This window comes from Phytophthora parasitica, assembly GCF_000247585.1.
Source record: "Phytophthora parasitica INRA-310 unplaced genomic scaffold supercont2.87, whole genome shotgun sequence".
In the NCBI taxonomy this organism is placed as follows: Eukaryota; Oomycota; class Peronosporomycetes; order Peronosporales; family Peronosporaceae; genus Phytophthora; species Phytophthora nicotianae.
In genome coordinates, this window is record NW_008649073.1 from 26,699 (window position 1) to 51,390 (window position 24,692).

A 24,692-nucleotide genomic window follows, 5' to 3' on the forward strand; every position below is an offset into this window, starting at 1 on the left:
CTCTTCGAATTCCGCGCGCAAAATGTTGCAGTTAAGTGCATCACATCACTTTAAATCAAACCACAATATAGACTAATTGTTAAAAATTGCATTCATTTGGACTAAATCTGATCACTTCACTTCAAGCAGCTCAAATGCCGTCCTCGAAGCTTGTGGTGGCGTTGTACCGCTCGCTCCTGCGCAGCGCTACGGTGCTGGATAGCCACGAGGCCTTCAAGGCGCTGCTGCCACGCGAGGTGGAGTGGCGGAAAGGCGCCAAGTGGTGCGATTTTTTCGGCTCCAGCTCCTCCTGTGTCAAGGCTCTGCGCACCGAATTCCGTGAGCCTCGACCCACGGGTGAGCTGAGCGAGGCGCTAGACGAGGCGCTACAGCTCCATAAGACGATCTCACAGCGTGTGCACTTATTATACCGTGACGAGGACGACCGACAGCTGATAAAGTTCACCGATGTGCCGCATCCCACGACGTTCGATGAGAAATACGAGTGGGAAAAGCGGCAGCTGTCGGAGGAGGACTCCAAGGCGCTCAATGGAGCACTGGAACTCATCCATAGTGCGTCCCAATTGCTCACGAGTGAGGATCTTGACATGAAGGACAAGACAAGGCTCGCTAAAGCCTACTACGTCGAGTCGATCAAGTTGTTCGAGACGGCAGATGCCCACGCGTATCTGGGCTGGCATTTGTACCTCGACGGCGAGGTAGAGGAAGCAGTGAGTGAATGTCAGCGTGCTATTCAAGTGGATCCTTCCTTTGGCAACCCGTACAATGACTTGGGGCTGATTCGAGTGGAGGAAGGCAAGAACGATGAGGCGCTGGATTTGTTTCAGAAAGCCAAGATGGCACCCCGCAATGATGTTAGGCATTACGCGTGCCAGAATCTTGCTGCGTTGCACCTGGAGGAGAATCGTGTGAAGTCAGCACTGCATGAATACATTGAAACATTGTATTGGATGAGGCTGGATGAGGCCAAGAGGAACATGATACGGAACACAGTCACCGATATGGGGAATGTCTTGGTCGCATTGCAGGCGAGTAAGCCTACACCAGAGTGAGGTCAAAGATTTGCAGAGCGAAACAACGTGAAGCCAGGGTGGCGACTTCAAGGTGGACAAGTTTGGAGATGTTACTACATCAAACGATTTTCATCGAAACTGCTATACAGCGCTCTTCGAAGTAGTTCTTACTGTTCTTGCTGCTGTCGCTGAAGCTTCCTTCGCCACTGCCGAGCTGTGCGAACGGTGGCTGATTGCAGCATATCGACCATCGTCCAAAATGAAGCACGATCTCCTTCTTCGAAAACGATCAAGACCTCGAAACCTTCACTGTTGTCCAGTGCGAAGATTTCCACTCGGCCAGCACATTGCACTTCGGTTGTGATACTATCACATACTTTCCCGCTTTTCTTGTACTGCACCAGTCGACACATCAACCAGTCCTGCCCTCCTTCTCTTCCGTCTTCAACTTCTTTCTGATCCTCCTGTTGCTCTGTGATATCCATCGACAGCTGAAGGTCCTCTTTGATCTCGACAAACTCGCAAATTCTCTGAAGAACCTCTTGTATTGAAGCACAACCATTCGCTACAGAGATTGTGTCAGATACCCACATCATGCAATAAAAAGCACCGACAAGACATTGAACAAACCTTCTTGGGTTTTCACTGGCACCTGGAAACTAAGTTCCTGTCTTCGGTGGGCTTCTTTGCGCTTACCCAGTACTTTTGGCTGCACATCAAAGCAATCATTTAAACGCATTAGCAAAGCATTCCACTTAGGCGGCACAACGTACAGTAGGGTCATCCATCACATCTGTCGAGAATGTCCATGCGATTCCCCATCGCTTGGTTCGTCCCTGGAAAAACTCCGTCGTGCGAGTACTTTTCACCTGTTTCCCACGAAGCAGAGCAAGAAGCTTGCGCAGACTCGACTTCTTACCAACCATCGAGGTAAACCAGAGTATGCGATTCTGCAACATCTCGCTCTCCGAGATCATATTCCCAATAAAGGCAACCTCTCCTCCAGGGAACATCATCTCGTTAGTGCTGCCCATACAGCTCGACTCCGGATTTGTGTCTGCCTCCTTCATGTTGTCGAAGAAGGGAGGGTTGCACATAACAAAGTCGAATTTGCGTTCCGGCGGCTCGTCCTCCAACGGTTCAAGCAGCAACTTGTCCGTGTGTGTTTGCTTAATAGAGATCAGAGTCTCCAGCTGATTGCTTGTTATATTTTCTTTCGCGCATTCGTAGGAAACGGGGTCGATTTCCGTTGCGATAAACTTCCATTTGCTCATCGTCGCGCCGAGCAACGCATAGATGCAGTTTGCTCCTGTCCCCACGTCAATACCAGATACAGCCACTTCGGTAGATTTCTGATGAGTTTGACGTTTCCCATTCCAATTAGCTTGAGCGAGCAAATCTTCGATCCAATGGAGATAATTCAAGCGGTTCGGCAGCTATCGAAAGCAATGTGAGTTGAAACCTTTAGTAATGTGTGAAAAAAAAATGTGACAGAGCTACATACCGGTGGACAGAGACGATTAATTGGGATATCCCAACGCAGTCCAAAGTCATGCAGCAGCAACGTTTTGGTCAGCTCCCTACTCAGCATTGACGATTCAGTCTGTATACTACGGTAAACTCAGCAAAAGCCTGTATGTGTACCTAACGGCGAAAGGATCGTCCCACGCGAGAGACGCTCGGCACCTGGCATCGTCTACATTGCGCAGACTAAAGACAATTTTCCTTGTGAGTACTGGCGACTCGGGAGCCACCTGACGAATCTTACTATTGTTTGAACTCTGGGTACTGCTCGCCCAGCGCGTAGAAATCTGGTGGATTGTCTTTGTATCGATTCCGATCGTGAGCTAAGGCGCCGAGGTGCGGAGTCGGTCGCCGGTGCTCGCCTCTCATGACCAATCCGTGAGCAAGTCTATTGTAATACTGCACCACACAAATCATACGCAAATAATGAGGTAAAAATGTTTCTTGAACCTGTACGAGCAAATGTGTACTTACAGAGCGTACAGTTTTAACTGCACGAATTCGAGAAGCGTGCTTCACGCATACCTTGAGCTAACCGTAAGCTCGCGTTAGCTGCTAACGTGTTTTGCTACAACTATGTCAAATTATGCACCAAAGCGGCGAGCATCTGCCCTCTGCTGCCTTGCGTGGCTGCTACGGACTGAAGCTCGAGGGGCCCCAGGACGTTTGGTACTGCCCCTCCTTTCACCATCACGTCTGCGTGCAAACAGTGGCGTGGGCGATGATGCCGGTAGAGCCGAAGCTGACGACGACGTAGATTCGTTCAGAGCTTGCAGTACATACTTGATTGCTACGCTTGTGGCCTCCAAATTTTCGCGCATGGACGCCATGGCAGCTTCGCGAAGAATGGCACTCACGTCTCCAGCAGATAAACCACTGGTGTGCTTAGCCACGTATCTGGCAAGAACCTCGCGAGAGCTGAGCACTGGATCAGTAGTGTAGTCAACAGGAACCTTCTCCAGCGCTCGAGCGATTATTGCACATCTCGCATCCTCGTCCGGGAATTCTACTTGAATATGTACATCAAAACGTCTGATACCACACCGTTCTGTTAAACATAACAGCAAGAAACGAATAAAAAGCACCAAATCCCTACCCGGGTCGAAGAATGGCTGGATCTAGAAGCTCCTTGTTCGTCGTAGAGGCCAGAATCACCACGTGCTGCTTTAGGAAAGCCATGCGCGCTTCATCGCTTGCCAGACTTTGCTGCAGCTTGGTCCGGCTGGTGTTGAAGCCATCCATCTCAACAAGAAGCATACTTAGCATTCGGTCAAAAGTCTGCTCCGTACTCGTGTCAAAGCCTCGCAGTGGTGCAATGCTCTCAATCTGATCGAAGTATAACACACACGGAGCCGCATTTCTCGCAGTGGTAAAGAGTTCGCGAAGTGCTTTCTCGGTATCGCCGACGATCTTCGTCAACAAGTCACTACACTGGACCGATACGAATGACGCGAGTCCACGACGACGAACTTCTTCAGCGACTGCATTGGTGAGATGCGTTTTACCAGATCCGGGTGGGCCAGTCAGCAATACACCTTTGGGTGGAGTGGTGCCGAACCTCAAGAATCGACTACAGTCTTCAAGAGGCTCTATCAGTGAGACGTGGAGAGTTTGGATAGCGTCATCCATACCAAAGACACCAGAGAAAGCACTATTCGATGCAGTATCTCCATGTTTTTGAATTGATGTGGACGTCGGTTGTTGCTGTTTTTGTGAGACGTGGTGTGTCTGGAGGACGGATGGGTAGGTCACAGCAAGCGCCTGCTCAAAGTGGCGTGGACAGACCATTGAACTGTCTTCCGTCTTCGTTGATGCTGCCTCGTTCAGACAAACTTGAAGTGCCTTCTGGCAAAGACTCAAGAGGTCTGCCCCCACAAATCCACCGGTGCTTTCGCTTAATTGGTTCAGGAATTCACTGCCAAGCTCGTCGACTTGCCACGTTTTCGTCATGATACGCAGAATTTCAAGCCTTTCCGTTTGCGTAGGAGGCTCAATGCTAACAACTTGGTCGAGTCTTCCGTTCGAGAGGACTGCAGCATCCACATCCCCTAGGCGACTTGTGGTACTCAGCACGAATACCTGATGTGACGACGCTTTAAGTTTCTCTAGAGATGACAGCAACGAACCCAATACACCAATCTCAAGCGCACTGTTCGAATCAGCAAGAGTGCGCCGATTGCCAGCAATCGCTTCTATTCCATCGATCAGCAAAATACTAGGCGCTTGTAGCACCGCAGTTTCGAAGATCGTGACCAGCTGCTTCTCGGAGTGACCGACATACGTCTGGAAAATGTCTGCAGCATTCAGGAAAATCGTCCTTACACCAAGAGATTTACAGATTGCCCTCGCCAGCGCTGTCTTGCCAATACCAGGGAGCCCGCTAACCAGTGCCCCGACACTCGGTCTCACCGTCACATTCGCATATTGCGCTGCTCCAAGTCGCTGCAAAATCGATTGCAACAACCTCCTCGCGTACTTCTCCACACCTCCGAGCTCACTCGAAATCTGCACTACATACCACTCTGCCGACTTAAAAGTCGCAGTGTCGAGGCTGTCATCTCCTATGAAATTGAGCTCAACATTTGACGCACTCGAAATTGTTCCAAGCTGCTTGCAACATCCAGAACCCGTCGTTTCCCACTCCACATTTACAAACTCAACTCCATCTCTGCGGTTCAGCCAGCTCACCGATGAGCGTCTTCCACTCCACACAATCGCACCGTCCAACACTCTACTGGCAATTCGTTGCAATCCTCTAAGCACCGCACTAGGAGGTCTCTTCCGATCCAGAAAAACTACACGAAGACTTGCAACCACGCCGCATTTGCACTTGCATTGGGTTGCTCCTGTCTCCATGTCATCGTCCGCAGAATCCACTTGCAGCGTCTCTCGATCGGCGGACAGCTCGAGAGCTTCCAACAGACCAAATGACGCCACTGATTCACCCTCATAACGTCGCAACTGAGAGAATGTAGCTCGCGATCCACTGGAAACTCGCACGAATTTATGAGTGCTCCGCACCGCAGACGTGTAGAGGATGCAGCGCTCATCTTTCGCCGTTATGGGAGCCGCTCCCATAGCTCCCGAAGCACCATTGACACACACCGAAGCCATCTCGCAAATGATTGCAACGAGCATTGAAGCAACATTCTTGTTGATCTAAACATTTGTAGGTCTTTACAAAAACCTAGTCATTAGTGTGTCGCTCCAATTCGTGCAACATCCATTTGCACAAAGTGTATCATAAGCTCCGAGGAGCTCATACCGAACTTCCTCGATGGACGTGTGGTTCGTGACGACGCAGTACCCAAAGTATGGCGACCATCCTCCGTACGAGACCGTGAGCCACCCGGCTGTGTCCAGTCACAGCCGTCCGTTCTCCATGCACGTGCCCAGTATCTACCTGGTCTGGGATTCCAAGCTTGGAGTCATCGCATTGCGTCGTCGAGAGCGGCAGTTGGCCGTCAGTCGCTGCGGTTTAGTTCTCGCAGGCGTGTACTTTAGGATCGACCAGGCCGCCACTCTGCAGATCCCTGTGGCGCTCAAGATCATGGATCGAGCTCAAGTTTTGTTACAGCGAGACGACGTGGAGAGCGAGATCCGCGTCATGGGGCAACTGCAGATGGGCGGACTCGACGCTCCTTTGGCCAACGAGCACATGATCCGCTGGGAATACGCCAGCGATGTCTACAACCAATATGTAGCCACGGAATATGTAGCCAATGGCAGTTTACAGGCCTATGCCCATCGACGGGTACATCAATTGATGTTCAGACACCTGCAAGAATTCGCACAGGAGCACGGAACAGCGCCGACCAAGCTGGAGTGCATTTCCTATGTGTATCGAGGCTCTGGGCACGAGTGGATGCGTGAGGGAATTGGAATCTTCAAGGGAATTGTACGGGCGTTGACGTATTTACACGCACAGAATGTGGCGCACTTGGATCTAGATGTTTACAATGTGGCGGTGGACGTACGGACGAGTTCGAGGATCATCGATCTCGGTAGCAGTCAGATCATGGACAATAGAGGTCTCGTGGGCGAAGGGTATGTTAGTATCAAGTGTAAACCATTGTTTGTGGCTCCAGAAGTGAGGTCACACCAGAGGATGGCGCCGCCCAGACCAGGGTTTAATGGTGCAGCGGCGGATATGTGGGCGACAGGGGTGATTGTAAGTTGTTTTTGATGTTTTATTGTGGAGTTTTGAGTTTAAACTGACTATTTTGTGGTTGTAGCTGGTGCAGTGCGTTGTTTGGGGCTTCCGTGGTGGGCCAACGTATTTGCTGTCCAATACGAACTGGCGGAGAGAAGTGTTTAGCCATATCGATGCGGCTTGCAGCCCCAAGACGTGTCATTTGTGTGTGAATTTCATCTCCATTCCACCATTAATTGGCGCTATTATCAAGCAGCTGCTGCATGTGGACCCGAAGCAGCGACCTTCGGCGTATGAAGTGGCAATGGCTTTGCAGGAAAACCGCCAAGTGCAATTGTTCCCTGTACACCCGAGAATACAAGGATAAACGACTGGCTACAGTACAAGAGGCCCGTAATTCTGCAGTATCATACAGCCACATGCCCGATTGGAAAAGCAAAATCGCTTGCAGAGAATCATACCAGGACTTTGCGATGGTACCGTGTGCAAAGCGGCAAGAAATTATTCTAGTTACTGTTGGATACTAGCGGTGTTGTAAAGGCGGAAAGCAGTTGTGCCGACGAAGCGGTAGACGACGAAGACGACGTGTACTGGCGCAAGACGTGCTGCTCTTGCAAGACGGACATCGTGAACGTGAAGTCCTCCTGGCAGGATTGATAAAGCCGACAGTCAGTGTTAATATTGCTAGCCAGACTAGATCTACACTACACTAAAGAGTAAGTAGCTTCGTACTGAGAACAACGTAAACTCTCCGTGCTCGTTTTCTTCGCCGCAGGAATTGAAGATCTTCATAAGCGCTCGGTTATTAAGTTCAGGAAGTTTGGATAGCACCATGGTCGAGAACGCTGCCACATGTATCACGTTCGTAAGATAAGTGCGTACAAGACACGCATAACACCAGAACCTCAGATCTGCGTACCATCAAAATGCACAATTCCAGCGGCTGGGACGATCTCTTTGAAAAGCACCGCCCACTCGTCTCGTACTCTTCAGCATCATTAAGTTAGACAGAAAAGAGAGTGAAAGTATCGTTAAAACGCACCTTAGTTGGTACTGCATCCAGACTTTCATGATCGAATCCAGCACGTCGTCAAGCGGAAGCATCGACAACATCGTGACTGAGGACCGTGTCACTGAGCCCATAATATTCTGACGTGAAGGTATTAATATAGTCTGGAAAGCAAGCATTCGATCACACTGTTCTTTGTTATCAAACAGTCGACTGACGAGAGGATCATCAACCAGTGTCTTCAGTGTAGACTGGGACACAGTGCACGAATTAAAGGATGCAGCTTCCAAGTGCAACGAAACGTGTCCTCCTGGAATGAGATGCTGCAGAACTAGAAGGAAGAAATCCAACGCGGTTTGAGGCAGCGGTCGATCGCCTGGTATGGCGTTCAAAAATCTCCGGAACCACTTGATGCGCATCGCTTCTGGTACGTTCCCGATCTGCTTGGCAGTAACCAATAAATTGACGAGTTTCTTCTTCGCCAGCGGCTTGAACCCCAGCTCAAGAGTGTATAGCTCCATCACAAAATCTGCTAAAGATTGTCGCTTGCGCTTAATCGCATCATCGTGTTCGTCGGCTGCTATCTTGGCTACATACAGCCGAGCAATTTCGTTCAGGATTTCAACAGTCGATGATGATTCTTCGTTGAGAAGCTCTTCTTCGGACTTTGCTTCTGTGATTTGTGTACAAGTCGCAGTGATGGTAACCGCTGTCGCCGCTTTGAGTGACTCCAGAAGCTCCTCACAATCTCTACGTAATTTCTCGCGAGATCGGAGCTTACGTCGCCCTTGATTAAGAGTTTTGCTAGTTTGTACACAGGCATCGACCTTTTTTATCGTTTTTAACTTGAAGACAGTAGGGTCGAAGTCTGGATCATTGAAATCTGGCAAAACACTGCGATGATACACGAGGAAAGTCGTGAAAAGCGCTGGATTTGTCTCGAGAGGTTCCTGCACAAGCGGGATCAAAACCGTTAGTGAAGTGTTCTTAATCTGATCCAGGAGATAACGTACAAGCAGCAGATCCGGGTGTTCAGCGAATAATCGGGATACCAGCGCAGGTTTGCGATGAGCAAGGTCGACGAAGAATTCAGGATGCTTCTCCAGTGTGTCTCCGAGGCACTGCGGTACAGTTGCAAACACGGCAGCCAGAGTATTGGAGTCCTCCCGGACAACTTGAGGCAAAGCTTGCGGATTGGATTTGATCACCGAGCTGACGATCTCTGGTGATGCAGCGAGGACTTTTGTCAACGTCGAGTGGCATGCTTGAAGTAAATCTACAAGAACCAGGTTGTTAGAACGGGAGCTGACCACGAACGTAAAAGAAAAGTATTACGAACCTGAAAGAATGTATGGTTTGGCCTTCACAACGGCTGCAATAGCGGACGAGCGATTCATCAAAAGGTCGGCGAGTCCGCGAGGATGGTTGACCAAAAAATCCTCGAGGACCATCTTCATATCATTTAATAAGGTTAAGTTAGTGATGCTAAGAGTGTGTGCAAGCAGAACGTACGGTGCTATCCTTGAAAATGTGGCTCAGTAGTGGTAGGAGGACATCACCGCGCTGGGTGAGAACTTGCGAAATGCGATACACATTCTGCTCTAGAACGCGCACTACCAGATTTTCAGAACCCTACAATGCATGCGCAGACAATGGTTCAGGTAATTCCTCGCAGTTTCCAGCACTATACGCTACTCACCTGGAATATATGGGCTGTCAGATACGGTGATTGCCATAAGATGGCAGCGAATTCTTGAGGATGGCGATCGACAAGTCTCTGGAACAGAGCGGGATTCTTGTTCTCGGCTGCAGCTGGTGCACCGTCAAGTAAACTGTCAATGTTATCATGAGCAAATTTCTGTAGCTCGGCCGAGCGTGACAGTGAAATCTCAATCAACAAACGTATAGTGTCTGCTGGACTGATCTTTTGCATCAGTAGAGAAATGAACTCGCTCACATTCTCCGATTTTTCTGTGCCAAGGTAGTGTTTGAGCACCTCTTCGCATGCCAATCTTGCCAACATCATCAAGTTAGCACGAAGCAATACGCCAAAGAGTTCTTTCTTGTCTTCATCGTTTTCCAGCTGATTGAAAAGAGCCGCAATACGCTGTCGCAATGGGATGTCGTTGTGCTTGTCTTGCCGATAGTTCAGGGATATGCGGCCTGTGCTTGGCTGTTGACGTGTTTGTTCGGAATTTGCCATCGTTTGCAAAGCTCTAAAAGCTTCAAAGTAGAGGAGCCGTCTTTCATGAGGAAGTTCGTACTCATCCTGAGCCGGATCCAGTGCGGACAATGCAGAATCAGCGGGATTTTTCAAATAAAGACCGGACTCGATCACAGCAATGATAACGTCTAGCACGCGTCGATATTCGGGCAGTCGATCGGGTAGTTTCTTCAAACAATCCATAGCGATTACCACCGATATTTCGTCTGAATCAGAATTCGCTACGAGCTTGCGACGCAGTAGATCTAAGGTGAATAATCACAGTTGTCTTCTGTTAGGAAAAGACAGAATTATGGCCTCTCATGTGATAACGAGACGTACATGACTGCTCAATATGATCATTGATGGATTTCCAGAGCCGAGAGATCTCGTCGGAAGTTGCGTGATCTCCAACCGCCCAGTCATTAACCACGTCGTGTAGGAGCTGATCCTGTGGTGACGGAGAACTGTAAATACACCAGAGAAATGATTAGTTTCCAGCGATAGCATCGCTCATTCAGTGGTACGCACGCGTCCTCTAGCGCGAAAAAGTGTCGTAGGAGAAAATTTGTCTTTCGTTTGGCTTCTTCGTGCCTGTTGCCATCCACGCTAAAAGCCCCGCCGCCTGAGATGATACGTTGCATTTTATATCGGTTCAACGCCAATTGGTTGTTGCCCCGGATTCGATGCAGCTCCTCCACGTCCAAGTGATGTGTATGGGCCAAAAGGCATGCCTTGATCTCAATATGTTCTCGTGCACGGGGGTTAATCGGGAAGAGGAACTGCGGCTCAGCATCCTTTACTGGTGACGACGCAGCATCGTCACGTATGACGGGGGAAGTTGCTGGGCGCGGGCTAGAGGCACTGCCATCTGGAACCAGTCGAGTAACGTTTGTTCTCGCACTCTTGCATTGCACCGGAGACGTTACGGTCGTTATTGTTGGTCGAGAGACTGCTAGCGTAGTTTTCATTGGGTTGGCGGGTGTTTTCTGTCGTGGAGATAGCAGCGAGTCGGCTGGCTTTCCTCCAGCGAGCGGGCGGACTGGTTGCGTAGCAATTATCCGACGCTGACGAGGAGAGTGACTACTCAGTAGAGGATCATTGCCTTTAACGATGCGGTAGTTTTCCTTCGGAAGCTGTAAATGGGGTACATTGTGGCTCTGATCACCGTCTGGAATGCGTGCTGGGGTCATCATACCACTCGACGAGTGGGGTAGAACTGCTTTGACCGATAAATGTAACGCTAGTTGCCTTGATCCAGACCTACATTGCCAAAGATCAATCCATATATAGCTGTCCACACAAGAAAATGGAGTCGTGAATGATCCGTTTAATTCGCAAATCTAGCACCAATAGCGCCGCCAGGATGGCTTTCTCTCAAGACGTCTGCTCCATCAGCCATGTTCTCGATCAAATGCTGGATAATCGCGTTGCAGATAGCCTCCTAGTTGTCCAAGAACAGAAGAAAGCGTCAGCTACCAAAGAACAACAATTGCCACCCAAAAAAAAATTATATCAAGCAAAGCACCTGAACAATAATACTTCTGGATGGAACAGGGCAGTCGACTTCATCTTCCGCTGGCGCAACAATGGACTACCGAAAGTACAAGAAAACATTAAAGTGTTAAATGCAACAGCACCAAATCGGCCTTAATATCTGACGTACCCAATCACAGTTTTTGCTCAGCGGAGAGCAGCTATCTCCGACGATGGCCATTACGCTGCATCCAGATTTCCTAAACAGGTCGGGCAGCGGAAGCAGCTCCGACGTTCGACCGCTATGTGACACGATGATCACCTAAAGATATCATTTCAAATGTTGGCATGGCTCCATTATCAAGCCAGAAAGAGAGCTTGTACGCACCACATCTCCTTGTTTCAAGCCGCCAAGTTCTCCATGCACCCACTCTCCTCCATGGATCCACTGCATCACATCCAGAAGTTAACAACAAAGCACTACCAAGTAGCAACGAAAGATAGAAACCTCACTTGACTGCTGATGGATATGGAGGACAGCGTGGACGCCAGACGCTGCGCCACGGCCCCCGACTTGCCCATTCCAGTAACGAACACTCGTCTCTGCTGTTGGTGACACTCCAATACGCGCCTGACAGATCGCTCCAAGTTGTTGGCGACGTCCGAGTCGCTCGCCAGAGACTGGAGTAGGTTCTATACGACAACATGGTGAGCATCCACAGACTTCCAGCAGCTCTCGTTGCAGTGTCTTTCACCTGTAGAGCCCAGATGTCGCTGGTTATGGAGCGCAAATACGCGGCTTTGACTTTGACATTCGCGTCGGGAGTCGAAGACGACAGTGGACACCCATGAACTGCGCTAGGAAGAGCTACCTTGGCTAGAGACACTGCCAAACAGGGCGCGCAGCGTGTAGCGAGGTGCTTCTGCGCTCGGAGCGCCGCAGTGCGGAGCATGATTGTCGTGGCTGAATGGGTTTTCGTCGTTTGATTGGTTGAAAATTGAAACGGCAATAATGGTGGTCAATTTGAGCGAGCTGCTGCAGCAGGAGCGCGCGATTCTCGAGGATCGACGCCAGCAGCATCTCCATGAACGTCGCGCTCGCCGCGATAAGCTGAGGACTAGTCGGTCGAGTGGCCGAGCGCTACTGACAGCGACGTCTCTGTCAGACATTGAGGGAGTCACGGATCGACCAGGTACACCACTACCTGGCACGAGTAGTGATATTCGAGTCTAACTTAGCGACGGTTGCTGTGCATAGGATTCCTACGCGAGCAACTGAAGCTGGTGAATCTGACATCGCTTCAACGATGGCATCTACAGCTAAAATTACTGGCGGTAGAGGAAACGAAGACGCAGCGTTCAGTATCCATAGAGGATAGAAATGATGTAGAGTCTGCGAAGCAGTCGTTGGAGAAGGTGTTCTCACGTGACCAGCGCTGTTACGACGTCGTGTATCGAGAAGGAGCGCGGGTGACGGACGCTCGGGACAGTCTACTGGACGATAACGCGTCTATCAACGTCAAGGAAGTGCTAAGCTTTTCTACTCGTCACGAGAACTTTATGTGTCGCGTCACATGTGTGCACGACGGCAAGCGGGTGCTCTTCAACTCGACACTATACATTGAAGGCCTGCAGACAGAGCTAGAACGGCTACTGATTGAACAGAGCAGCATAGACGCCGCCATTACTATCATCCGGAACACACAGCATTAAAGTTAACAAAATACAGATGCAAGACAGTGATCGCGTTAATGAGATGACAGTCGTGTATTTTCCCATTATTGCTTCGCACCACCGCATTGTCAAGCTACTAGTCCGCTTAAGCAGTCAGAAGGCAGGCGCCACCAACAGCCTTGATCTTCTTCTCCGCCTCAGCCGAGAAGTACTTGGCCTTGACGATCACGGGCACCTCCGGAAGGCGGCCCTTGCCGAGCACCTTGAAGTAGCCGGCCTTGGTCACGTCAATGACAGGGGCCTTGCCGTCCTTGGCCTTCTCGGCCTGCTCCTTGGTCTTCTCCGACACCAGAGTCCACAGACGCTCCACGTTCACCGTGGGGCAGTGCTGACGGTTACGAAGCAGGTGGAAGTGGCGCATACCGACCTTACCGAAGTAACCCGGGTGAAACTTGTCCATAAGGATACGGTGGTGGTGCTGGCCACCGGCGTTACCGCGACCACCCGGATGCTTGCGGTGCTTGCCGATACGGCCGTGGCCGGCGCTCACGTGTCCGCGTTTCTTGCGGTTCTTGGAAAAACGGGACGGCTACGCAGGCACAAGCACACATAACACACGGCCTGTCAATCTCCCACGCTCATAATTGATATTGACGCGACGAGAGCTGGAGAGAGAGACGTCGCTAAGAGTTTCGCCCTGTTTCCACGTTTCCTGTGAAGTTCTGCTGTTCTGCCCTCTCTCTCCTGCTCAGGTCCTGCTTGACTAGATAGCGTAGGGCCTTACCATATTGACTTGGTGATAAGCGAATGCGAATGGAGAACGGTGCAGCTAAGAGCAAAGAGGTAGCGGCGAATGGTTGGCTCATTGGCTCCCGGAACCAGACATACAAACGGATAGTCAGACGTAGGAGCTTACAATTTTCTAGTTCTCTTTACTAAAGTCAGGTTCTCACTACAAACAGTAAGTAAATTGACCGGTTCACATGAACCGGTTTCGTCAATAATTGTTCATTTGAAAATAAATTTCGACACAATAATTAATTGAATTGATAGTTGAAGTGGAGTCCCAATCGTCGCTGCAGAACTGCCAGCTGCGGTTGTGGGAGTCTATGAGCTCTAGCACAGCGATTTCCGACGTGCAACCACGTAGATCGGATGCAACTGATCTTGGCAGTTCGAGTGATGCCGCTACTGTGGCTGAAGGCGCATCGGACGAGTCGCTGTGGGTCCGCAAATGGGACGACGATACCAACCAGCTCTACTACTTCAACTTGCGCACACAGGAGAGCTCCTGGGAGGAGCCTAAGGCTTACAAGGCGGTGATGATGTCCGAGCCTTTAAACATGAACACAGAGAGAGCAGAGGAGGCAGTAGAATACTCACCACAGGACGAGCAGAAGCAGAGTGACGCTTCTGTGATGATCCAGAGCTTGTATCGCGGCCGCAAAGACCGCAAGAGGGTGGGGGAGGCGCGCAAGTGGACAGAGCAGTTTGACCCCGCCACTGGTCAAAAATACTACTACAACAGCGAGACGGATGAGTCCCAATGGGAGAAACCCGTCGACTTCTTGACCGGACTCAAAGACGAGCGAAGTGCTCGTGCCGTGAAGATCCAGAGCGTATTTCGAGCCAAGAAGGCGCGAGACCGAGTGAAGCAGCTTGTAGACGAAGAGGAAGAAGAAGAGCAACTCGAGCAACACCTGCGAGAACATGAAGCAGTTGCAGCAGCAGAAGAGAAGCTGGCAGCTCTGGCTGCAGAGTCTAGCACTCGAGCGCAATGGTGCGAGTACTTTGACCCTCGGTCGGGCAAGTATTACTACCGTCATGGCGTCACCAACACAATAACGTGGGAGAAGCCAGAGGAGTACGTCTCGTCATGGGTGGACGGCAGCAAGCAAGATCGTGCTGCCTTGTCTATTCAGTGTGCAGCTCGAAAGCGAATCGCTGCCAACGAGGTCGCTGCCAAGAGAGCGAAGCTACGCGCACTTACAGACCCTGCTACAATGCAGCTCAAGCTGGGGGAACTGAAGCAGGTGTCGATCGAGATCCAAGCAGAGATAGAGGCTCGTGCCCTTCTTTCGACAGAGGAAGAGCAGCAGTTCCCACATTTATCCAGCTTGATAACGGGGTGGAAAGAGTCTCTGGAGAGCATCAAGAGCCACGTGATATCGCTGGAGAGCAGAGCTGAGGATATCTTGCTAGCTGAATGTCTAGCAGCACGTATCGTCCATGCTGAGCGCTTCCATAAGGCGCTGGCTGAGATGCGCAGCGAGTGTCTAGCTCTATTGCGCAGCATTTTGCTGATGAATAGCTACTTCGTGGACCTTGACGTCACGCGGATCAACGCTGCCTGCACGACGTTTGCGAGTTGGAAATCCCATGAACTGTGTGCACTGAAGGACTCTCGCCTATTGGAAATTGTTCAGTGGAGTGACATTTGTCAGCTACTTGAACACGTTGAAGCTCTTCTCCGACGATGCATGGGGCTAACGGACTTCAACAATGGATCGACTTGTGCAGCTGGAAAACGCTACGAGGACTGGCATCCTTCGGTCGCTGCTGCACTGGCTGGTGTTCGCGAAATGGAGGTAGCTTTGGCTCAGAAGATGCAGCTTCTCCGTGGATATCGAGCTGCTGAAGTGAGAAAGCGCGAGATTTCACACATGGCCGAAGAAGACTTACTCGCCTGTCGTCTGGTACAGATGCAACGACGCCGCAAGAACGAAGAGAAGGATCACGCTGCATTGGTAATCAAGTGTCAGGAATACTGGAAGAAGGGCTTAAATCAGCGAGAGGAAGACTCAGAGGATGCTGCTCGTGAGAGTACAAAAATGCAGAGACATACGAAGGGCTCCAAAGATCCCAATTGTGGCCCGATACACGATTCGGACCACGACAACAAGGATAAGCTGTCGATATGGGAAGCCACAAAGGAAGGATTTCCTGTCGAGGTCGTGAGTGCGATTCTTTCGGTGGAGAGGCAAAAGGCTCGCCGACTTGGTTATGACTTCTTAGTGAAGACAGCTCGCTCTGATCAGGGCGAAACTCTTATCCAGATAGCGTGCTGGTGGGGGCACGAGGTAAGGAACCCGATGAAGAGTTATAGTGACCAGTCTAAGGTTTTGCGTTCTTTTCAGCACCTCATTAGGTTCTTGCTGGAGGAAGGTGCGCAAATTGACGGCATCGACAGCACGTACAATCGTTTTTCACTGCTGCACGACGCAGCTCGACGGGGTCATTCTCACGTCGTACGTGGTTGTTTGCTATGGTTCGGGCAATAACTTTATCGTGCTAATTGATGCTAGATTTGTATTCTACTCGAGCATGGACTTCCGTGTAACGTGACAGATAGTGCTGGAGACACACCATTCCATTGGTACGAATGCGTTATCTATTGGGTTTGGATTGATACGTTTTGTAAAGCTGAGGGTTTTCATCATTTTGTAGGGCAGCACGCAAGAACAACTTCAGTGCTGTCCTCACGCTTCTAGGAGTGTATTTATCCGAGAGAGACAAGGCAAGTGCTGAAGGGATTATTAGGGCTGTTCGCCAAAAGAATCTCCGTGGCAAGACAGCTTTAACCATTGCGAAAGGAGAACGCGTGCGCAGTATCCTGAAATCAGCAGAGGAAGGGCGACTACCACCGTTGCGGTGACCTCGCACCGGTGATGAAAGACCTGCTACTGTAGGATATTCGCGCCTTGTGACGGAAATTAATCAGCTAGACCGAGTTCGGGGCAGTACCAAGAAGAGCTAGACAATGTACACCAAATTTTGACCTGAATGATCTGTTAGTCTCGCTGTAACGCATCGATGAAAGCTATTTTGAAGTCAGAGATAAATTGGTCAGTACTGGAGCACTCAAAACGTGCGCTACTGTCTTTCTGTTGTAGTCATGCTCTCGATATCACCACCGGATAGGGTGGATCAGCTCATGTAAGTATGTTCTCATTTGTCACGCATGCTTATGGCTCGTAAAAACTCACTTTTTCTTCATTCCAGATCTGTTTTCTCGCACCGACTCCAGCCTTTGGCGCTTCAACGGTTAAGTGTGGCTGGTGAGGTAATTGTCTTGGCGTGGATTCGTAGATTTTGTGCAGCTAAATTGCTAGTATGTCAATGTCTTGCATGCTAGAAATCCTCCAGGATGCTTCTGCATTGGCAATTATTCAGGAAGACATCCCGGACATAGACAGCTTCCACATCATGAAGCAACAGAAGCCCTGTTTCGGACGTATGCTGAAATTCCTCCGTGTACACGAGCCTACTGGATACGAAAAGGATGAGGAGCATAAGCGCATTGCTGTACGTTATCTTGCACTACGAACGATGCTCCAACAGTGTAGCGACATCAAGGTCTGTAATCTCCAGACCAGAACATCGTCAACGTTCGAATTCTGACACCGTGAATACCTTGGGCAGGTCTCCACTATCCAAGAAACTTGCGTCAACAAGATGCTTCGCTGGTTTGAAGAAACGGAGGCAAGTGCATCTGTACGCTCTAAGTCAGCCACTTGACCTAAGTTTTGCATCTGCTAAATAGGCCTCAACGACAGCATCGACACCAATTTTGCCACCACGGATGGTTACAATTCAGCACTTTATCCGGCTGACGGACCGAGTTACTGACTTATATATGTTCTTCGACATGTGTAGTCCCCCAAGAAGCCTTGCTTCCCGCCAGCCCCAGCACTAGACAAATGCTTCAGCGAGTCGAGCTTTCTTTCCAGTAAAACAAACGCCTCAAATGCATCCGTAGCCGCCAAGCTCGAGGTACATTTACAGCTTTTAATGATTTCCGCAATCTAACTTGACTGCCGCAGAAATACAAAATGCCCGACTTGCGAGCCTCACACATCCGCCGAATCGCCGAACTACGATCGAGGGGTGCAGCCATTTCAGACAAGGTAAGCAACTGAGACTAGTTTTATTGAGGAGTTATAGTTGACTGCATGGTGGCTATTTCCTAGGGTTTATCTGAGGATGAAGACAACAATCGCGTTCATCGCAAACGACAAGGATTCGATGATGGCCGGAGGAAGGAAGACGAAAAGCGCATGGTTGAAGCCACATTCAAGCGTTATCACCCCGAAACAGACGCAGAGGTACGCTGGTTCTCGATAATTAATGCAAGCTGTGGCTTGCCTCGTCTAAAAAAAACGTGAATGACTTGATCAGCGAGAAATGAATTTGTTATGGATCCGACGTCGTCATGAAGATGAAATCAAGCGCACAAAAGATGAAGAAGTTCAACAGCGAGTGCAGAAGTGGGCTATGAATCGAAGTCGTGACGAGTGTGAGAATCTTAGAAAATGGGAGTCTACCAAGCTAGTCGCCGGACTTGGTCAATTGTTACAGGAAGGAGTCGACCAAGAGAGACCATTCGCACGGCAAAGCTCAAGTTATCTACACCCTGATTTAGCTGGAATAGCAAACCAGTCTGCTGTAGTTCCAACAAAACCTGCAACGAAAGATGAGAAGGAAGCACCACCGCAAGGCGTTATCTCCACTCGCAGACAAGCTCAAACAAACAAAAAGCAGCCAGCTCAGATCGTGATCAAGTGTAGGACGACATCGACATCGTCAGGTGGCGGTATGCATTTCCGAAACCAGTTGCCGCCAAACTACGTGCCTCCAGGACTACTCGCAGCATCGTCTGTGCCTAAATCCAAGTGCCAGACATCCATCACGCTGAGCACGAGGCCATCATGCAGTAAAGAGTCTTCTGGCTCACTTGGTCGCTTGGAAAGACGATCTTCTGCACTTTCGGATGAGTCATCAAGTAGTGAAGAGGAGGAAGAGGGGCCAGCGATAGATGACAGTGCAATAAGGAAAAGAAGGAGTGATGATGGTCGTCACCGGATGAAACTTCAAAGCTACCACGTGCCATACTACTACAACGACAGCATAGATCAGACTACCGTTGCAAAAATGTCAGCTTTACAACAGGTAAGGTTTATAGGTGTTGTTACTTGTGAAGTTTGTACTAAACCATGCTTTCAATGTCGCAGGCACACCCTCGAGGAACAATTCCAGCCCAATCTCTGCCAGCAGATCCAGAACTTCGTTGTCTTCAAGAGGCAAGTGCAATGCGCCGAGTCTTCGCACTGCCGTCTGAAAAGGTATAGCAGAGCACTATTCTCTCATGTTGATGCCAACTCTAATATCATTGCGTTCATCGGCGCAGAAGACAGAGCGAGATCCTTCGTCGTCCCGGAAATCGGCTCGCTCAGAGCCGAGCAAACCTCGTGGTGGTTCAAAGTCTGCAAAGGAGAAGCGAGCTCTCAACAGCAATCGAAACGGTGTCGTTCTTCCTCGAACAGCACCAAGTTATACTCCTCTTGAGTCACAATTCACTGCGTCTACAAGTGATCTCCGTAATACTCAGATGGAAGAACTGGAAAAGATCCGCCGTTTATTCGACGAGAACAATTTGTCCTTCTCGCCTGAAGTTCTGGAGCGAGGATTGCTCGTCCCTGAAGACCGGCCGCTGCTAGAGAGCATCAACAACTTGCCCTTCCCAGGATCACGTCTGCTGGATAACCCACTCAACCGATCCAAAGCAGCCAAACCCAAGAAGAAACCGGCAAGCTCTAAGAAGAAGAAGAAGGCCAAAACGGGCAAGAAAGGCTCCAAGACACCTAAAAGCGCTCGTCGAACAGCCAAATGACCTAAAATAAAACAGAACACAAATGTAGCCATTTGACATCTGATTACCGTATCTCACAAAATAAATGCTTTGGCACAATTCCGAATTAACGTTTGAGACACCCGATTTTTTTTCGTGAAACTGCTATTTTTGTGTTACGATTTGGTAGCAAAAACTTCTCATTGGTCAAAAATCAACCGGGACGACATCACGGGAGTTGTGAGCGTATACAACCTTTCTCAATGCAGTAAATGAACTGATATATTGATATAGTAAGTTTCTCTCAGCTTAAACCTTCCACGTGTTGGTTCGAAGCTGCGCACTATATAGACCGTTGTCCTTAAGTCGGGCGATGTGCTATTGAAAGAGTTCTGTGTTTGCTGTACGCGGGTCTTGACCAAGTCTCTTGAGCAAGTACTTGTAGTCGGTCCACGGAACACGTATTAAGGAAGCTGGTGGCTTCCTAGGATCCCTTGCTTGTAGTGGTGCTGATTTCACAGTGAGGTCTCAGACTAGCTTGGGAGAACTCTCTCCAAGGAGGCTCACAAGCTTCGTCCTCTAAAAGTCCTAGCTACTCTACCACCAGCTCGGCTTCGGTATCTTATCCTACGCCCAGTGAGTGAGCCACGTATTGTACATGAACCCACTACACCGCCCTTCCAAGACTTGACTCACGATCTCTGCTTGTACCTTGTCTTGATCAATATGTAGTACACAATGCTTCACGGTCACCCCGTCATAGCTGCCACTGCATCCTGAAACGAACGGTTGCCTTGAGAAGCTGAGTAGTTCCTCACCATGGCGGGTATGTCCTTGTAGAGGCTTGTCATAGACTCCCATGAGTCATCGATAGGCTCCAAACCCTTCCACGAGACGAGTATCTCAAACTCACGCTTGTTGCTGTTCCACCTGTGTTCGAGAAGAGCAGCGACTGTGAGGATAACCCCTTGCGAGGCAACGTGCTCTCGAACTTCCTCCGTCACTTCAAAAATCTTATCAGCGTAGAACTTCAGCCTAGAACTGTGCACATCTTGCTCTGCGCCAGTTACCAGGTGCCGTACTCTAAAAGAGTTCTCTTCGGCTTGAACGACTTGGTATGGGCCTATCCAAGTCACCAGTAGTTTGTCGTTATGCTTCTGGTCTACCCGAGACCGTAACACGAAGTCTCCTACGTCAAAATTGGGTTTTACTGCATGTTTTGGCTTCCGTTGGTTTCGCTTCGTCTGTTTGGAGCGAGCAGTAATCACCTTTTTGTGCATGAGGTGAGCCCTCTCTCGTAGAGCCTCCAACTTGGCTTCAATGTGTTCTGGAAACCCACCCAGATCCACCAGTCTCTTTTGGTCCTCATCCAGATAGAAACTCAGGGGTGACACCGCCGGAAGCACGCAAAACAATTCCACGGGAGCGTGGTTGCCTAACGAAGGCACGGGTGTATGATTGAGGTTGGCCTGAAGAGCTGCAACGAAGTAAGTCCAGTCCTTGATGTCGACCTGGTACTCCAGACACATTGCCCTTAGAACCTGGATAATGTCTTTGTTCAGTCTCTCAACTGACCCGTTAATCAATGGTGAGTACCCCAGAGTGAACTTCTGGTTGGAGTTGAGTCGCTTGCTAACTTCCTTCACCACTTCGTTCTTGAAGTGCGACCCGTTATCACTAATCCACAGTCCAGGTGCCCCGAATCTGCTATGCCAATCCATTATAGCTTGCGCCGTCACCACACTAGTCGGTACGACACACGGAACCAACTCACAATAGTGGGTAGCGTCGTCTTTCATCACGAGTAGGTAAGCGTAGTTGCCAAACGACTTGCCAAGATATAAGTAATCCCAGTGCAAAGCTTCGTTCCTCTCGTTACTGCGAAAGGTTTCCGCCCAAGGTCGATGCTCAATCCTTCCCCCCTTCACATGATGGCACAGTAGACAGCCACGAAGGAAATTGTCGACTCGTTCACGGAGTTTTGCAATTGAGAAGCGTCGCTGAACGATTTCCATTAGAGAGTCACGACCGCGATGCCCTTGTGGCCCGCAGTGCGCCACCACTAGCAGTCGCTGCACGATACTGCTGTCTTCGTTTGGTATCCAGATGCACCCATCCTTGGCCCACAGACCATCACCTCCTTGTGATAGACCTCTTGGTCTTGCTGCTTCGTGCTGCTTCTGACTTGCAAGTATTGCTTCAACATCCGGCCAGTCAAAACTGTCGTTGCTGAATGGACGAATTGGTATTGGCCTTAGATAACGCTCGATATCACTTTCTTCGACGTGATTAGCTTCGTTAATTTCCTCCTCGTTTGGCCGTGTACGTTTCCGCCGTAGTCGCTTCATGGATACACCGGTCGAGCGCTGGCACCCCGCCCAACGTGATATCATGTCTGCCCAAACGTTTTTCACGCCCTCAATGTGCTCAATCGAAAACCTGTACTCCATGAGCTTCATTGACCAGCGCAACAGCTTGCCTCGCACGTGCTTCTTGATTTCTTGCGCCGGAGCGAAGACGTGAATGAGATTCCTGTGATCGCAGTACATGCGGAAACCCTTAGGTCTCATCAACAAGTACGAGAGCTTGTCACATGCGGTGACTATCGGGTAAGCTTCCTTCTCAATGACGCTCCAATTGCGTTGCGCCCCAGTGAAAGTCCCTCCCATACAGACTAACAATTCATGCTCTTGCTCGTGAATAGGAGCTTGTACCTTCCACTCAGTCACTTGAGTCACTATCACAGACCACCCAACGTCACTTGCATCTGTAACTACGATAGTCTCGGCTTCCGCCTTCGGAAATGCGAGCATTGCACTACCAGCTAGTGCTTCCTTCAACTTGTCAAAAGCCTCCAACTCGGCTGTACTCAGCGCGATCGGAATACCACTTGCCACTCGCTTCGTCCGCTTGGACGTGTGTGCCATGAAAGAGTCAAATTTCTCTTGAAGGGGTCGCACCAGCCGGCCATAGTCAATGATCGAAGTCCTCATCCAGTTACTCGAGCAAATAAACTGCTGTAGTTCACCAGCAGTGGACGGGTAAGGAAGTGCGCTAAGCGCTGCAATCCGTTCTGCGTCATGCCGTACTCCACTGCCGTCTATCAGTTTGCCACACCACTTAACTTGCTTCTTAAAAACACAGGACTTGGTAGCACTCAGCTTGAAACCGAATTCATTCACTAGACTGAAAAGCTCTCCAAGCTTATCCAAGTACTCATCCAAAGAATTTGCGTACAATAGCAGGTCATCGATCCACACTAACAAGTGGTCGTAGAGCAGAGAGGCAAAGCATCGCTCCATCGTCGCTTGAAAGTACAGTGCAGCATCCGAACAACCTTGCGGCACTCGACGTGGCGTGTAAATCTTGCGGTGGGTCATGTACGAGAGAATTTCTTGGGAAGTTTCATCTAAAGGCAATTGCCAATACCCCTTGATAAAGTCAAAAAGTCCAAAGAACAAACTTCCAGCCACTCTCTCTAAATCCACATCCAGGTTTGGCATCGTGCCAGCGAGAGGCTCCACCTGCGCATTTGTCGGCTTGTAGTCAGTCGTCTGTCGGAACTCGTTAACTCCTCCAGCTTTCTTCACCGGTAAGGCCGGGCACGCCCATCTCGCATCAGGATTTTCGTACACCCATCCAAGACTCACCAATGTGTTGTTAAAGTTTTCGAGAAACCGCTGTAGTTCTGCCGGTACTTCCTAGCCTTCGTCTTGTACGGCTTAGCCCCAGGCTTCAGCCGTATCTTAAGCGGAGGCACTTTAGCTGGCGGGTCATCGCCCAGTGTAATGCGCCAGATATCGTACATGTAGACCACAGTCCGAAGCCTGTCGACACGATCACTTGGGAATCCTTCATCCAAGGCTCTTACGATCATCGCTTCAACTGCTTCCTTGATCTCATCATCGTCCTTCCTGCTCACCTCAGGGTCATCATCAATGTCGTCATCGTCGGTGCCATCGGACCAGGCCAGCAACTCAAGCTGCCTGTCAACGTCGATTCCCAACATGTTCAGTACATCACGACCAAGCAGAAACTCATCGTTACCATCCACAATCAAACACTCCACGGGAGAGTGAATGTTGACTGGTCCAGCCGCTGTCCTCAGCGACAACTTCAAATACACAACCTCCTTCACCTTCAAAGTACGTCCACCAACCAGTTCACACAAAATAGGTTGACGCAATTCCACAATTTCAATCACTTCTCCACTCAATTTGTCCACATCAGCTCGAGAAATGCACGACTTGAACGCTCCACTTTCCGCACAATACGGTAGTTCAAGTAAGTCGTTCACTCGCACAGTCGGTTTTTCTTCAGGCAAACACTGCCTAAGTCGACGGAGGCGTGCGGTGCCTCCCTTGCTGATTGGACTGAAGTCTGCGCTGGTTGTTGTTTGAGCTGAAAGTGTTGGTGTCCGTTCTGCTCTCCACACGGGGACAGTCTCGCACTAAGTGCCCTCCACCACAGTTGAAACAGCCACGCTGCTTACTACTACGACCATTTTGCTGTGTGATGCCTTTTTCTTCAACACGACGGTCAGACTGCCGTGGCTGGCTGTTATTTGGAGTGTTTCCTTGGTTTTGTCGCTTGCGAGTAACAAACGAGTTGGTTTTCCCGTTGCCACCACTGTCGTTGTTGTTCTGCTTGCGTTTTCCTCCAACACCAGCAACTCGCAACGCACGGTCAATTTTCTCCTGGTCCAAAGCTTGCTCCATGATGAGCTTGAACAATTCAGGTACACTTGATTTTGCTCCTTGAGCCCGAAAGTCAATCTCATTTTTCACTCTCTTTTTCAACCTACCAGGTAAAGAGCTCATTAAGATTTTGCACTTCTTCTTTAATCCATCCTCGGTCTTGAAGAGTCCCACAAGACCATTGGTACGAATCAGCGTGTTGCACGAGTGGAAGTAGCTGATGACCTGGGCCTCCACATCACCCTGACTCTCATCCATCGACAGCTCACGCTGGAACAGTTCCTCAATGTTAGGCAGGGTGCGATTCTTGAAACT

The 24,692-nt window shown here is 49.9% G+C and overlaps 10 protein-coding genes across 14 annotated transcripts; 5 read left to right on the top strand and 5 right to left on the bottom strand.

Annotated features, from left to right (window-relative positions):
* The first annotated feature begins 60 nt into the window (after window positions 1–60).
* Window positions 61–1,742, top strand: PPTG_18593 (hypothetical protein). Its single transcript, XM_008916623.1, has one exon. The coding sequence runs from the start codon at window positions 135–137 to the stop codon at window positions 1,050–1,052; it is 918 nt and encodes a 305-aa protein (XP_008914871.1). The 5' UTR covers window positions 61–134; the 3' UTR covers window positions 1,053–1,742.
* Window positions 1,581–2,924, bottom strand: PPTG_24369 (hypothetical protein). The gene is made up of 5 exons (XM_008916682.1): window positions 2,782–2,924; window positions 2,658–2,723; window positions 2,518–2,593; window positions 1,787–2,449; window positions 1,581–1,722 (listed from the first exon to the last, which is right to left on the bottom strand). Exons 1-5 carry the CDS (start codon window positions 2,904–2,906, stop codon window positions 1,606–1,608), a joined length of 1,047 nt encoding a protein of 348 aa, XP_008914930.1. The 5' UTR covers window positions 2,907–2,924; the 3' UTR covers window positions 1,581–1,605.
* Window positions 2,925–3,121: 197 nt separating this feature from the next.
* PPTG_24370 (hypothetical protein) lies at window positions 3,122–5,651 on the bottom strand (the record flags this gene model as incomplete). The annotated part of the gene is made up of 2 exons (XM_008916683.1): window positions 3,122–3,569; window positions 3,634–5,651. 2 exons carry the CDS (start codon window positions 5,649–5,651, stop codon window positions 3,122–3,124), a joined length of 2,466 nt encoding a protein of 821 aa, XP_008914931.1.
* A 117-nt stretch (window positions 5,652–5,768) lies between these two features.
* Window positions 5,769–7,983, top strand: PPTG_18595 (CAMK protein kinase). Its single transcript, XM_008916624.1, has 2 exons — window positions 5,769–6,708; window positions 6,773–7,983. Exons 1-2 carry the CDS (start codon window positions 5,815–5,817, stop codon window positions 7,055–7,057), a joined length of 1,179 nt encoding a protein of 392 aa, XP_008914872.1. The 5' UTR covers window positions 5,769–5,814; the 3' UTR covers window positions 7,058–7,983.
* Window positions 7,197–11,098, bottom strand: PPTG_18596 (hypothetical protein; the record flags this gene model as incomplete). The annotated part of the gene is made up of 10 exons (XM_008916625.1): window positions 7,197–7,334; window positions 7,423–7,535; window positions 7,610–7,677; window positions 7,733–8,649; window positions 8,713–8,975; window positions 9,039–9,150; window positions 9,212–9,331; window positions 9,399–10,168; window positions 10,245–10,369; window positions 10,434–11,098. 10 exons carry the CDS (start codon window positions 11,096–11,098, stop codon window positions 7,197–7,199), a joined length of 3,291 nt encoding a protein of 1,096 aa, XP_008914873.1.
* A 134-nt stretch (window positions 11,099–11,232) lies between these two features.
* On the bottom strand, window positions 11,233–12,331 carry PPTG_18597 (hypothetical protein; the record flags this gene model as incomplete). The annotated part of the gene is made up of 6 exons (XM_008916626.1): window positions 11,233–11,346; window positions 11,431–11,496; window positions 11,569–11,700; window positions 11,767–11,826; window positions 11,892–12,071; window positions 12,134–12,331. 6 exons carry the CDS (start codon window positions 12,329–12,331, stop codon window positions 11,233–11,235), a joined length of 750 nt encoding a protein of 249 aa, XP_008914874.1.
* Window positions 12,131–13,156, top strand: PPTG_18598 (hypothetical protein). The gene is made up of 2 exons (XM_008916627.1): window positions 12,131–12,571; window positions 12,637–13,156. Exons 1-2 carry the CDS (start codon window positions 12,391–12,393, stop codon window positions 13,089–13,091), a joined length of 636 nt encoding a protein of 211 aa, XP_008914875.1. The 5' UTR covers window positions 12,131–12,390; the 3' UTR covers window positions 13,092–13,156.
* Window positions 13,157–13,197: 41 nt separating this feature from the next.
* On the bottom strand, window positions 13,198–13,839 carry PPTG_18599 (60S ribosomal protein L27a; the record flags this gene model as incomplete). Its single annotated transcript, XM_008916628.1, has 2 exons — window positions 13,198–13,641; window positions 13,837–13,839. 2 exons carry the CDS (start codon window positions 13,837–13,839, stop codon window positions 13,198–13,200), a joined length of 447 nt encoding a protein of 148 aa, XP_008914876.1.
* Window positions 13,840–14,100: 261 nt separating this feature from the next.
* PPTG_18600 (hypothetical protein) lies at window positions 14,101–16,850 on the top strand. Of its 5 annotated transcripts, none has more exons than XM_008916632.1 (4): window positions 14,101–16,132; window positions 16,190–16,286; window positions 16,358–16,428; window positions 16,500–16,850. In XM_008916632.1, exons 1-3 carry the CDS (start codon window positions 14,162–14,164, stop codon window positions 16,390–16,392), a joined length of 2,103 nt encoding a protein of 700 aa, XP_008914880.1. In that variant the 5' UTR covers window positions 14,101–14,161; the 3' UTR covers window positions 16,393–16,428; window positions 16,500–16,850. The 5 variants fall into 5 exon arrangements, with proteins under 5 accessions (XP_008914880.1, XP_008914877.1, XP_008914878.1 ...); XM_008916629.1 differs by having other exon boundaries at window positions 16,190–16,300; window positions 16,500–16,844; XM_008916630.1 differs by having other exon boundaries at window positions 16,190–16,428.
* A 97-nt stretch (window positions 16,851–16,947) lies between these two features.
* On the top strand, window positions 16,948–19,760 carry PPTG_18601 (hypothetical protein; the record flags this gene model as incomplete). The annotated part of the gene is made up of 11 exons (XM_008916634.1): window positions 16,948–16,988; window positions 17,055–17,110; window positions 17,188–17,408; window positions 17,475–17,546; window positions 17,596–17,637; window positions 17,709–17,825; window positions 17,876–17,959; window positions 18,023–18,157; window positions 18,231–19,001; window positions 19,064–19,174; window positions 19,240–19,760. The coding sequence occupies 11 exons, from the start codon at window positions 16,948–16,950 to the stop codon at window positions 19,720–19,722; spliced, it is 2,133 nt and encodes a 710-aa protein (XP_008914882.1). The 3' UTR covers window positions 19,723–19,760.
* Window positions 19,761–24,692: the final 4,932 nt, after the last annotated feature.